Genomic DNA, 12,965 nt, shown 5'->3' on the forward strand with positions numbered 1-12,965 from the left:
GGAACGTGCCTTTGGGGTCGCAGCTGGTGCAGAGTCCACTGATGCGGCTGCACCCTCGTGGGTGGCCCACGCAGACCCAGTGAGGGGAACCTCCCAGCTGTGTATACAGGGTGTGGGGTGAGACTTGGAGGCTGGAGGCTGCTGCCCTCAATGCCAGCATATCACAGCGCTGGCTTGAGTCTTGACCGCTCTGCTTCCGACCCAGCTCTCTGCGAAGGCACCAGAAGATGGACTGAGTACAGGAGCCCTGCCACCCACGTGGGAGACCTGGGTGCAGTTCCTGGCTCCTGGCTTGAGCCTAGCCTAACCCCGACCATGGTGGCCACTTGGGGAGTGAACTGGAAGATGGGAGGTCTTGCTCTCCCTCCCTTTCTCCCTCCCTCCCTAACTTGACCTTTGGAATAAAATAATCTTAAGAAAGCAACAGCCACCAGGACTCGGAAGCCTGCATCGCTGCCCACTTGCGCACTTGCGCAGCTGTGAAGCTGGAGGGCCCGGGATGGGCTGGGGAGCAGGCACTGAGGCACAGACCAGCTGAGAGTGGGGGCTGGGAACTACGGCTCAGTGGGCAGGGTGCCGCCACCCCTGCACTGCTGGGAGACCACGTCCTCCGTGCCCTGCAGCCCTGGCCTCCGGGGACGCCTCTCCCCTCTGTCCACCGCCTGTGTGTGAGGCACTGGCAGGGCTGTCTTCTGGTGAGGAAGCGAGATGAAACACCGTTTGGGATGCTTCTAAAACTACAGGAGCACACAGAAAATACCCAAAAAACACCCAGGCCACAAAAGTGACAGGGACATCATTCCAACAGAGGTAAAACACATCCTGCTCCACACTGTAAAAACCACGTTTATTATTTGTGTAAGTAAATGCCTCACTTCGGGTGAACCGAGGGAAGTGGCGCTCACAGCGCGGAGGGAGAGGCCCTCACGCTCTGCCCTCAGGTGATGTGGGGTCCTGGAGACACAGCAGGGCCGTGGCCCCCCAGGGTGACGATGCTGCACAGGGGTTTGAGGCGTCAGCCCCGGGGGGCGGGGGGGGGGTGCTCAGCTGCTGCGGCGAGCGCTGCTCAGGGGACGGGGCCACCCGGGTCCTCCCAGCTCCCCAGACACACCACGGGTGCCTGGGTGCTGCCCTTGGGCCGACCCCTCCCGTTCCCATTCCAGGACAGAGGCAGGGGCGCAGGGTTCAGCCTGCCCTGGGTCTCCTTCCTCCTGGTGGCCTCCAGGCACTCCTACAGCCCTAACAGCCCAACCTGTTCCAGGGACCCCGCCCTCTGCTGAAATCCGCATTTCACACAGCAGCACAGGCCCACCCCAGCCCCAGCCCTCACACCACCGCTTTGCAACTCAGCGGTGTCCACGCTCCCAATGCGTGCACCACGGCCGTGTGCCCTGATGCCCACGAAGGCCTGGGCTCCTGAGCTGGCTGCCTCCTGGGCTGGACACTGGGCAGGGCAGCCAGGCAGTGGGGCTCCCCTGGTTGTACGGGAGCCAAGGCTGTGCTGCGGCAGCTGAAAACCCAGCACAGGGCCTTCCTGCCCCTGGACGGCCAGACTGCCTTGCAGGACTGGCAGCTCTCACGCCCACACGCTGGGTGGCAGCAGAAGCCCAAACAGCTCTGGGAACTCACATGTATGGGGCAGGAGGGCCCAGACCTGCTCAGGAAAACAGGGGACCCCCAGCCCACAGCTCCGTCCCGTCCTCCTGAGGCCAGGGGAGGGAATGCCCCAGGTCAGCAGGGCCACTGTGTCCTGCTCAGTTCCGTGGACACAGGGTAGTGGGGAGCCAGGCCCAGCAGCACGCAAGAGGCAGGGTCCGGCAGGCTTGGCAGGGCACAGGAAATGGGTTCTTTGGTATCGAAGCGAGGAAAAGCCATCACACGAGAGCCACATCTTCACGAAGCGTGGCCGGCACAGCTCTGCTCTGCCCTCCCCTCCGGGCAGGGCCCCTTTCTCGCTGTGAGGCCCAAACAGTGGCCCTGCTCCCGGCCCCCACGCAGCCGTCAGAGGGCAGAGCTGGCGGAGTCCCCGCTGGAGAGGGGCCCCGGATGCAGGGCCAGCGTAGGGGGAGCAGCCCTGGTGCTCTCTCCACAACCAGGAATGCTGGGCCCTCACGGCGGGGCCCTCACAGTCCAGTGTGTTTCTCGTGGGAAGACACAGAATCCCACCCTGCCTTCCAAAACTGTGCTGAGCCCTGGTGGTAGCTGACACCTGCCTCCCTGGGGACCCTGCCTGGCTTTTCCTGCCCGGATCTCAAGTGTTGCGGGAGGCGACGTCTCCAGGTCTCTCCTGGGCCGGGGGGCACATACAGGTGCAGCGGCAGGGACGGGGTGCCCTCTGACCCAGGCCGCAGCAAAGCCCCCACACTGTGCGCTCAGAGCCACGCCTTCCCCTCGAACAAAACAGAAAGTAGGAAACAAGGCTGCCTTTTTAATTGCAATCAAATATGCCGTCTGAAGCCAGCGGGGCCCTCTGAGCCCAGTGGGGTCTCGTGCAGGGGCCGCAGCAGGCAGCGCCGCCTCGGGGCTCTCAGCTCCTGGCACCCGTCCGAGCCCCGTGTGCCCAGCGCGCCGCCTCCTCCGCGGTCAGCCGGGCCTCCGGCCGCCCCGGGAGCAGGGGAGGGCCGGGGCGAGGACCCCGCGGCGCAGGCATGCAGACCTCGCCAGCGTGCGTCCGAGGCGGTCGCGCCGCCCGCCCTACTTCTGGATCTGGAACAGGAAGAGCCGCAGGTTGATGTTCTTGGCGGCCAGCAGCTTGTTGCACTCCACGGAGTCGATGATGGGCAGCGGCACGTAGTCCGTCTCGTTGCTCTCGTTGGTGAAGACGAAGTGGTAGATGACGGGGCTGATCCGCACGTCGTCGTAGGGGCCCTTGAGCAGCAGGAACGAGCACTCCAGGGGCGCCGTGACCTTGCTTTTGAGCAGCAGCTGGAAAGACAGCGTGCGCCTGCACGACAGGTTGGGGTTGCGCTCCGAGTCGTTCACGCGAGCCTTCAGCACCCAGGTCTGGCTCAGCACCGTGAACCGCGGCGTCTCGTAGTACAGGCGCGTGATGAAGTCGTCCGTGCGGTACGGCCGGAACTGGACCTCTGCGGAGACAGACAGGGCCGGGGGGCGCCGGCCGTCAGCGGGGGCGGGGCAGCGCGGCGGCGCCCTCCCCGGCCGGGCCCGGGCGGCTCGGCCGGGGAGGAAGGCCACTTACCCGGACGCAGCGTGCTCTACTTGTCACAAGGCAAGTCAAACGCCATAATGGCAAATGGAGGCCCACAAGCTTTGGGGGAACAACTACGAACAGAACCGACACGAGTTAGTGGGAGAGGCTCTGGCGCGGGCCTCCCTCCTCTCCCCAGGCCCCGCCCCGCGGGGGCGGGGTAAGCAGACACACAGACAGGAGGCGGTTCTGAGAACAAGTGCTTTTTATTGGTTCCGATACAGAGCTGCCAGAGGAGCTGGCTGGCAGGCGGGCGTGCGGCACGCAGGCCCCGCCAGGGGCGCAGCACCCCGTCCGCAGGCGTCGGGCTGCCGCAGGCTCCGCCCAGCTGTCTGGGGCTGTCCGGCGGCAGGCAGCCCGCTTTCACAGAGTCCTCTCGTGCCGCCCACTGCCTGGGCCGGCGAGTCCCTCCGTGGAGGCGTGGGCTCCCTGGCGACCAGTCCTTCCTGCAGGCAGGGGGGCTTCCCACCTGGCCACTGCCGCAGCCAAGTGCTGCAGCCCACCCAGACCCCCAGGGCCTGGCCTGGACCATCGGTGCCACAGCACCCTCCAGGACAGCCACGGCTGCTACCAACCAGGGCCACGGCTCCGTGCCGCTGGGGCCCACTGGGCCCTTCGCCTCTCGGGCCCGCTCAGGCCCACAGCTAGCCACGGTGCAGACAGCGTGGCGTGACCGGCCGCCCGTGGCCACCCCGGGCACTCCGAGCTGGCTGCCTGGCGAGGGCCGAGCAGTGGAGGGATGGAGTCTCCCCGAGCGGCCCCAGCGTCAACGGCTGCTTCTCGCTGTTCTCTGCACCAGGCTCTGCCTGGCTGCTGTTTCCCGGCATGTTCAAAGGTGGTGGCCATGGCCCGGAGAGCCACGAGATCCAGCGGGCCTGGCCTGGTCCAGCCTGCCCGTCTGTGGCATCCACTCAGTTCTACAGTCTGAGCTCGGTGCCCTCGGCTTGCTCTGGAACCCCTTCCCCAGCTTCTTGCTGGCCACAGGAGGCCCTGCGGCCACTGCAATGGCCGCCCAGGGACGGGACCCGGGTTGGACCAAGCACTCGTCTTGTTCCCGCCCCCGGGCCCGAGACACACCCCTTCCTGATCAGACCCGGAAAGGCCCAGACCCCAGCTGGGGACGGGTGGGAGGCGCTGCCGTGAGCCACTGGGGCGTGCCCTGGTCCTGCCTGGCCCCTCAGCCCCCTCTCCAGCAGCTCGTCCAGAGGCTGGCCCCGCGGCGCGGCCCCGCGCGGCGTGCGGCGGCGGGCGCTCACCTGTGTAGCCGATCTTCTCGAAGCTGAGCAGGCTGAAGATGCTGTTGTAGAGCTGCATCTCCTTGCGGTGGCTCTGGTCCATCTCGTCCAGGATCTCCATCAGCTCGTTGCCGGTCTTGGTGGGGTGGGCACACGCAGCCTCGTGCACCGTCAGCTCGTGGAAGGGGCCGTGCCAGGGGCAGCCGATGCGCTTGTACTTGCACTGTGTCACCCTGGGGGGGCGGGCACAGTGCTCAGGGCCTGCGTCCCTGGCAGGCCGCTGCATCCCAATCCCGCCCATGAGGGGGCACTCAGTGGTGATCCGGGTTCCTCGTCAAAGGGGGGAAGAGATGGACAGACGGGGGCCAGCAGACACTGACCCCACACAGCCTCGTTCCGGGAGAGGCCTGGTGGCTGGGCCCCTCTGGCTGAGTGGCCACCATGTCCCAGACCCACGACCAGAGAACACCCCGGAGGGCGAGGGTCCCGTCCAGACAGCCTGCTGTGCGGCCTCGTGCCCCCCCGCCAGGGGCCTGCAGGGCGGTACCCAAGGCCCAGCCCTGCCCACACCAGGGCGCTGGCCCTCCCCGGCCGGCAGTTACCTGTCCTGGCATTCCTCTTTCTGGTGCCTCTCCAGGAGGGAGCGGGGAAACTGGCGCAGGCAGAAGCCACACTCTGCGGGCAGCTCGCTCACGGCTTTCTCCACGGCCAGGTTCCGGCAGCAGAGGCTCTTACTGATCTCACAACGACAGTTGGGGCAGGTGGCCTGCTCCTCCTTCAGCCGGGCATCTGCTAGTAGGTGGATAAAACAGCCAGCGCACATCAAGTGACCGTTAGTACACTGCGAAGAAGGAAAGGGAGATGGAGCTCACAGGCCTGTGGCACTCGCGCTGCCCGCGCCCGGCAGGGACAGGGGCAGGCAGCCATCCCGAGGGGCTCCCGCTGGTGAGGAGTGCGTCCTCCCCAGGCTGCAGACAGCTGCACAGGAGGGCCCCGAGACAGCCACCACTCCAGCTGGGCAGGCCGACGGGGGTGGTCCCCCACACCAGGCCCCCGATTTTGGTGCCTACAGAAAAATGCCCAGGGCATTAGCTGCCCAGCGGGGGATGGACACTCCCTCCCCAGCTGAGGCAGGCACGCTCACCCTGGCTCTTAGAGGCTGTGCAGGCTTGTCCTGTGCACTCCAGCCCCGTGTGGTGTCACATTCGAGAGGGCAGCTGCCACCCAGGTAGGGGGTCGGCCACCTGTAGGGCCATCCCAGAGTGGGGAGGCAGAGAGCTGGGGCAGACAGGAGGCTACACTGGGCTAGGACGAGAGCAGGAGGGAGTTGGCACGGCAGGAGCCAGGCCCCTCCTGACATTTGGTGCCACTGAGACGATGAACCACGGGGCTGACAGTATGGGATGGGAGTCGAGAGAGGACAAGAGACCTCAAGACAGCTGCCCAGCTGGGGCTGAGAACTCGGGGCAGGCTCAGGGCTGAGCAGGCAGCTGCCCAGGGGGCTGGAGAACTCGGGGCAGGCTCAGGGCTGAGTGGTCAGCTGCCCAGGGGGCTGGAGAACTTGGGGCAGGCTCAGGGCTGAGTGGTCAGCTGCCCAGGGGGCTGGAGAACTTGGGGCAGGCTCAGGGCTGAGTGGTCAGCTGCCCAGGGGGCTGGAGAACTTGGGGCAGGCTCAGGGCTGAGTGGTCAGCTGCCCAGGGGGCTAGAGAACTTGGGGCAGGCTCAGGGCTGAGTGGTCAGCTGCCCAGCTGGAGCTGGGGAACTCAGGGCAGGCTCAGGGCTGAGTGGTCAGCTGCCCAGGGGGCTAGAGAACTCAGGGCAGGCTCAGGGCTTCTGGGCTGACAGGGATGTGCTTCCCCTGGGAGACTCCATGGCCAGCGCGGTGGCCTCTAGAAAAGCTGCTGTGCTACAAGCTTCCTCTGGGGCCAGGATCCTTGAGTGGGTGCAGCCCAGCAGAGGGGCCCGCCCAGGCCCAGGCTGTGTCTCTGCACGGGCGTGTTGGGGAGGGGCTGCTCACAGGGCCAGCCACGCATGCACAGCAGGGTCCCTGGGAAACCCTGCAGCACAACGCCCCAGGCCCAGGGGGTGGTGAGGACTGACGTGAAGGAAGGCCTCGCCTGTGGCAGGCATACCCACACCACCACTGAGGTTATCGTTTGAATCTCATCAAGAGTGAGCTGGCTGGGCTCAGTCTGGAGGAATGGGGCCCAGCAGGGGCTACCCAGGGGCAGCCTTGCACACTCAGCTGGTCTTGGCAGAGTGGCGACAGGCGGCGGCCTGCCCACAGCAGGAGCAAGGTGGGAACTGTCCTGTTCTGTCCATGCCTGAGGCATTGGTGGTGAGTGGACTGCTGGCTGGCTACCATGCTGCCCAGGGAGGCAGCGTTGGTGGCCACTGTTCAGCGGAGGAAAGCCCAAGTATAACTCAAAAGTGAGGCCGAAGCCACACAGCACCAGCCAGTGCCCCCCCCCCCCCACCACCAGGAAGCTCCATGGGCACCGGCACCAAGACCCCCTCAGAGCCTGGGGCTCCCACAGTAGCCCCTGCTGAGGCCACCTGGCCCTGGGCCCTGGAGGGTTTCCAAGCAGGGCTGGGGCTCCCGAGTTCCACCCATCCAAACCTACCTAGCTTTTCCTCCTGCTCTGGGCAGCCCAGATTCAGGACAGAGGGGCAGGGAGAGGTGTGGTTACTGGCCCTCCGGTCCTGCCGTGCAGCTGTGGGTTGCACGGTGAGCCATCACCTGTCTGGGGCCCAGCCCACAGGCAGCCCCCACCCGTTGTCAGGAGACTCTGGGGACTGTCCACAGCAGGGCGGTCATCAGGCTCCAGAGCCTTCCTTACCATCTGACCCAACGTGCAGATGGGCCTGGACAGGGCAACTGCACCCTGGGCCTCAGCAGCAGCCGGCCAGGAGCTGGGCCCTGGAGGACCCCACACAGTGGCGGGCAGCACAGGGGCTCCCAGGACAGATGCTTGGAGCCCCGCCCACGAGCACCCTTCGTGGGGCCTCACGGTGACAGGTGGAGGGACGGCAGGCATGGCAGTGAGGCGCTGCACCTGGCAGGTTCAGCATCGCCACCAGCTCCGTGGTCACCACGCCAGAACGTGTCACGGCTCCACCTCCCGGAGCACAGCCACCCCCAGCGGCCTCGGCCTGCTGCAGGAGCCTCGTGTGCCCAGCCCGTCTCACCAGGCTCCGCTGGAGCTCGTCTGTCTGGGTGGAAGGGGAGCTGGGCGCGTGGCCGGGCTCGAGGGGGCAGCTGTCCCCCCACCCCGGGCCTCAGGACACCAGCTCTCCCAACTTCCGGCTCAGCAGCAGCCGCACCTCGTCCTCTCCTGCTGGGGGCTGCTGCCAGGCCCAGGCCAGCCACAGGCCCCCGTCCTCGGGGCCTCCCAGGGTGGCCTGTGGGTCGAGAGGCCCAGGCCAGCTGCTGCTGTCAGGCGTGGTCCCCGACAGCAGGCTCGCCCCAGCACCGCTCTCAGGAGCCTTTCCTGCTCCTCCTGCGGTGTCCTGTGCTGCCCCCTGGAGCTGCGGAGGGGCCTCAAGGCTCCCCGCTCCTGGGCAGGGGGCTCCCAGGAACGCACACCCCACTGCCCGTCAGGCAGCCGCTGCCCAGCGCTGAGGCCCAGGGGCAGGAGGGAGGCTGCTGAGCAGGGGTGCTGGCTTGGCTGGGCCTCCTCAGGTGGGGGCTCAGGCAGACGCGACAGACACTGCAGGGCCCAGGGCTCGGAACAGACACGAGGGGCCCACAGCCCATGACTGGACAGAGGCCTCTGCCACATGCTAGCCTCAAGAGGGCCCTGTGAGGAGTGGGAACAACCTGGGGTCCTTTCCTCCTGATGTCAACTTGTGCAAAGGATCAGAGCCAGGAACAAGACGCTCTCGCTGCCCTCAGCCAGAGCTCCGTCCACAGCAGGCACCAGCACGGGCTGTCCACCTGCCCAGCTTGACTGCCCTTCCATCCCCGCTGCTGCCCACCTGGGTGCACACTCAACTCCAGAAGGCGGCCCCTCCCCCAGGACACACCCAGCATCAAAACCAGCACCTGCTGACGCCTGGGCCGGCCCCAGCCCTTGCCATGCCGAGGCTCGGGGCACAACTTGTGGTGACCTCAGACTCAGAGAACAGGTGGGGAGCCCATGACCAGGCTCACCAGCACCCGGCTTTCCTGGCAGTGCCGGGTGTCTGCTGGCCAGATGACACGCTCTTGAGTGACCGTGCACCGGCCAGCTCCAGAGGCCCAGGGAGTCTCTCCCCGCACCCAGGGCTTAGCACAGCCACCTGCTGCCTCTCCTCAGCCCAGAGCTGGACACGGAGCCAGCCCTGACCCGAGCCATGTGTTCTGCTGGGGTCAGGCAGAACAGCGCCAGCAGCAGCGCAGAACGTGCCGCAGGCCTGAAAGCGGCCCACCAGAGCCACTGGAGGACGAAGGGGCTGTGCCCGAGTGGGCCCCTGACCAGGGCCTTGCAGGAGGCACCGTGAGTGCACGGGGCGGCAGACCAGACCTGCGCATGCACGGCACCCTCCAGGGTCAGTGCACACAGCAGGGAGCTGCGAGGCAAGTGAACCCCACAGCACTCGGGGGCACCGGCAGGCCCCTCCCACACCACACAGCCCATCTGCCAGCAGCCAAGGTAAGGTCCAACACTGGCCCAAGGGCTCCCCCACAACCACACATTCCAGAGGTGTCTCCAGGCTTCTAGAAACGTGAGAGAAACAACTGTGCTCCTCAGGTGCAGGTGTCGCCAGGGAGCGTGCGGGCTGGCGGCAGAGCCCAAGTTCTGGTCAGCAAGCAAAGTGCTGAGCAGGGCCCTGCTGTGCCAGGCTCCGAAGAGCAGCGCTCTGGCCAGCAGCACAGCTCTGGTTCTCGGGGGTGGTGCGGACCAGGAGCCAGCACTCTGGTTCTTCTGGTGCAGCCTGCTCACTGGAGAGGGACTAGGAGACCCTAGGTGTTCGCGGGAACTCCCACCCCAGATCCTGGACGCTCACGCAAGGCCCAGGAAAAGCTCTTCCACACACAACGTCGTGGGCAAGCAAGCTCCATCGGCGGCTGGGAGAAGCCTGCCCCGAGCTGGCCCCACCTGACCTCCAGGAGGATGCAAGCCACAGCTCCACAAGCGGCCTCCTGTCAGAACAGGGAGGCCTCGGGAGCCAGAGGCTGGGGACGCGCGAGGAAACAAGGCTCCTTGTTCCCACAAGTGCAAAAAAAAAGTGACTTGCAACCTGCTCACTTTCCAGGGGCACTTGAGATTTGAGGCGCAGAGACACACGAGGGGTCCACCAGAGGTGGGCCCCAGCTACCCCGCAGGGGCAGGTGAGGTCTTCAAGTGGGGAGGGGGGCGGACAGCTGGAGAGGTAGCCAGAGCTTGCTGAAGGAGGCGAAGGGACAAGCGAGCGGCAGCCCCCTCCCTTCTTGCCGGACAGAGCCAAGGGGACTCTCCCCCCAGAGCTCCGAGGACACGGGGGTGTGGCTGCACGGAGCACCGAGGAGCAGCGCTGGGGGAGACACGACCTGCAGCCCTGGAGCTGGGGCGGGGGCGGGCAGGGGGGCTGCCGAGGGTGGGCTGGAGAAGGAGGCGTCCGAGCAGGAGGGGAGGGGTCGGAGTGGGAATTGAGCCGGTTCCCGGGGAGGGCGGCCCCGCGGAGTCCGGGTAGGCGCTGCGGCCCCTCGGGCCAGGAGCGCAGAGCCGGCCCGCGGCGGGGCCAGCAGGGGTCGGGCCGGCGGCCCTACCTGGTACACGGAGGCCTTGGGCAGGTCCAGGCACACGGTGCAGCACAGCACCGAGTAGAGCCGCTCCTCCAGCTTCCCGCTGCCCGCCGCCGCTGCCGCCGCCGCCGCCTCGGCCGCCTCGGCCGCCCGCAGCCGCTTCTTGGGCGGCGCGTCGGGGTCGCCGGCCGCCTCCTGCAGCTGCCGGGCGCCGGCCAGGCCCGCCTCGTCCGGGAGCCCGGGCCCTGCCGCCTCGCCCAGCGCCGCCGCCGGCCCCGCAGCCGCCCCGACCCCAGCCCCGACCCCGACTCCGACCCCGACGCCGACCCCGGCCGGCACGGCGCCAGCGGGCCCCGCGGCCGGGCCGCCCCCGCCGGCCTCCTCGGCGCCGGACATCGCGGCCGGCCGGCCCGGCGGGCGGGTGCCGGCGCGCTCCTGCGGCTGGAAGTTAGGGGCGCCGCGCGCTCCCGCCGCTTCTCGCCGCCGCCGCGACCCCGCAGCCCGCTGCTGCGCCGCCGCTCAGAGGGTCCAGCCCGCGCGTCGTCCCGCAGCCGCCTCGGCCACCGACCCCAGCGCGGCCGCCATCTTTGTTTTCGCCGTGCACCCCCCCGCCACCGCCCCCTCGTCCTCCCCGTCACGTGAGCTCGCGCATAGCCAATAGGAGTGCCGCTAGGGGCGAGACGGCGCGGCGGCCTGCGCCAATGGGCGGGCGAGGACGCCGGAGGGCCCACCCCCTGCAGGACGCGGGCAGGAAGGAGGCGGGGCCGGGGCGGCCCGCGGAGGGGAAGCCCACGCGGGGGCGACGCGGCGCCCGCACCCGCTCCCCGCCCCACGTCGGGGTGTGCCCTAGCCATTGTTTCCCGAGACCCGCGCCTTCGCCCCGGGGTCTGAGCTTGCTGGCTGCAGTGGAAGGGCGCGCAGTGAACACCCCGCTGACCACCGCGCCCTGCCGTGTGCGGGACCGGATAGGCTTGCAGAGATGCGGGCGGAGAGACCCCGCCCGAACCGAACCCTCTGTCCTGCCCGACCGCGTCCCCGAACCCCGGGCTTGAGGCGGAGGCGGGGTCGCCGGGGAGAGGAAGGGCCCCGGGTGGCGGCGGAGCCAGCGCGGCCTCCCTGTGCCCTTGCCCCAGGCATCAGCCCGTGAAGGTCACTGCCCCGAGGGCCCCCTGCCAGGTCCGGCAAGGATACCTGGGCCCGCGCGCGTCCCAGGATCGCAGGGCCCCTGGTGGCAAAGCTGCGAGTGGGCGGCGGGGGCGGGGCGGGGGAGGCGCGGTGCTGGTCCGGGACTTCCAAGCATGGGCAGATCCCGCAGTCTTGCAATTCCTAAGGTTTATTGTTGACGGAGCCTCTTTCTAGACGCACGACTGTGTCCAGTCCAGCCCGGAACCAGGTCTTCTCCTCCCCGCCCCCCCCCCCCAAAGTGGCCGGGTCTCTAACCCTGACCTCTGGCCTGGGCAAGACCCCGCAAGTATCCGGAGCGGGGACAGTGCCCAGACTCGGCCCGGGGCCTGTTAGCCCGTGGCAAGCCCACTCCGGGAGGAAAGAGCCTGGCTGTGTCCAGCAGTCACTCCCACTGCAGGCGCTGCGTGCGCAAGGCCCGGCAGTAGGCCCAGCTGCCTGCAGCCAGGGTCCAGCGGCAGACGTCCTCCTTGGGCAGCGGCAGCGGCAGGCTGTCCTCCTCCAGCCGGCTCAGGAGGCCTGCGGCGCCCAGCATGGCGCCCCCCCACATCCCGTAGGTGTTGGCCGTGAATACGGCCACGATGAGGATGGTCACTGCGACCACCAGCAGCACGGCCTGGCCGGCCACGGAGCAGCCTTCAGCGCCGAGGTGGTCTCCGGCCACCGCCAGCACCATGCCTGCCCCCAGCAGCAGGTTGGCAGAGGAGCGGTCCCCGTTCACCCAGTGGAAGTCGAAGGCCAGGAGGGGTAGGCCGATGACTGTGGCCACCCAGGCTCCGGCGAGGCAGTCTTCGCGCGCGCCCGCCCCTGGAGCCAGCGTGGTGGTGGCCGCCAAGGCCTGCAGCAGGAAGCCGGCAGCTGCCCCTCGACTTGCCTGTCAACACAGGGGAGGGAAGACACGTGGGGGAGGGGCTAGAGGCTGACCCCCCGCCCGCCGCGCGCTCTGGGCCCCGGGGTGGGGTGGGGGGCTGAGGATCCGTCTCTGCCCGGCCTGGGTACTCACCTGGGCGGAGCTCGCGGCTGCGTGCAGAGACACCAGTCCCAGCGCCAGGTGGGACAGCGCCGCGCCCCAGCCCTCCCCCGGCTTGGGGCTGGGGGCCATGGCAGCTGGGGCGGCGCAGCTCAAGAAGGCGGGAAGGGGGTCTGACGCCCGGAGCCCGCGGGACCCCGGGACAGGTGCAGCACTGAACTTCGTGGAGTCCCGACACCACCGGACACACGAGTGGGCAAGAGCTGAGCGCGGCCGCGGGGAGCGAGCCGGCGCTGGTCCTCGCGGCGGCGGCCTGGCCGGGCGCTGGCCGAGGCGCGTCCGCCGAGCCCGGCCCGTTGGCAGCGGCGGCGCAGGCGTGAAGCGGCTGCCGTGCGCGGATCCCCGGCCGCGCGCGGAGTCAGGCCACGGCGGGTCCCGGCCGCCACCAGCGAGAGGGGCGGGGGCTAGAGAGGCCGGTGGGCGGGGCATCCACGGAGGGGCAGGGCCGAGCTACTGTGCGGGCCTTCGGCGTGGGCGGGGCGTGGGCGGGGCCCTGGCCGTGCGGACCTCCGGAGGGGCGGGGCTGCGGGGCGTGGGCGGGGCCTCCCTGGTTTGCCCGGAGCGCCGCGGGACCCGGGCCCGGCGGGTCTCGGCGGGGAGGGG

At 68.7% G+C, this 12,965-nt stretch overlaps 2 protein-coding genes and 1 pseudogene across 2 annotated transcripts; all 3 read right to left on the minus strand.

Moving 5' to 3' along the window:
• Positions 1-826: 826 nt before the first annotated feature.
• ZFTRAF1 (zinc finger TRAF-type containing 1) lies at positions 827-10,762 on the minus strand. The gene is made up of 4 exons (XM_051828714.2): positions 10,175-10,762; positions 5,046-5,284; positions 4,465-4,676; positions 827-3,086 (listed from the first exon to the last, which is right to left on the minus strand). Exons 1-4 carry the CDS (start codon positions 10,544-10,546, stop codon positions 2,695-2,697), a joined length of 1,215 nt encoding a protein of 404 aa, XP_051684674.1. The 5' UTR covers positions 10,547-10,762; the 3' UTR covers positions 827-2,694.
• On the minus strand, positions 3,093-4,292 carry LOC138850034 (collagen alpha-1(I) chain-like; annotated as a pseudogene).
• Positions 10,763-11,467: 705 nt separating the features above from the next.
• Positions 11,468-12,771, minus strand: TMEM276 (transmembrane protein 276). The gene is made up of 2 exons (XM_051828719.2): positions 12,336-12,771; positions 11,468-12,206 (listed from the first exon to the last, which is right to left on the minus strand). The coding sequence occupies exons 1-2, from the start codon at positions 12,432-12,434 to the stop codon at positions 11,718-11,720; spliced, it is 588 nt and encodes a 195-aa protein (XP_051684679.2). The 5' UTR covers positions 12,435-12,771; the 3' UTR covers positions 11,468-11,717.
• Positions 12,772-12,965: the final 194 nt, after the last annotated feature.

This window comes from Oryctolagus cuniculus, chromosome 6, assembly GCF_964237555.1.
Source record: "Oryctolagus cuniculus chromosome 6, mOryCun1.1, whole genome shotgun sequence".
In the NCBI taxonomy this organism is placed as follows: Eukaryota; Metazoa; Chordata; class Mammalia; order Lagomorpha; family Leporidae; genus Oryctolagus; species Oryctolagus cuniculus.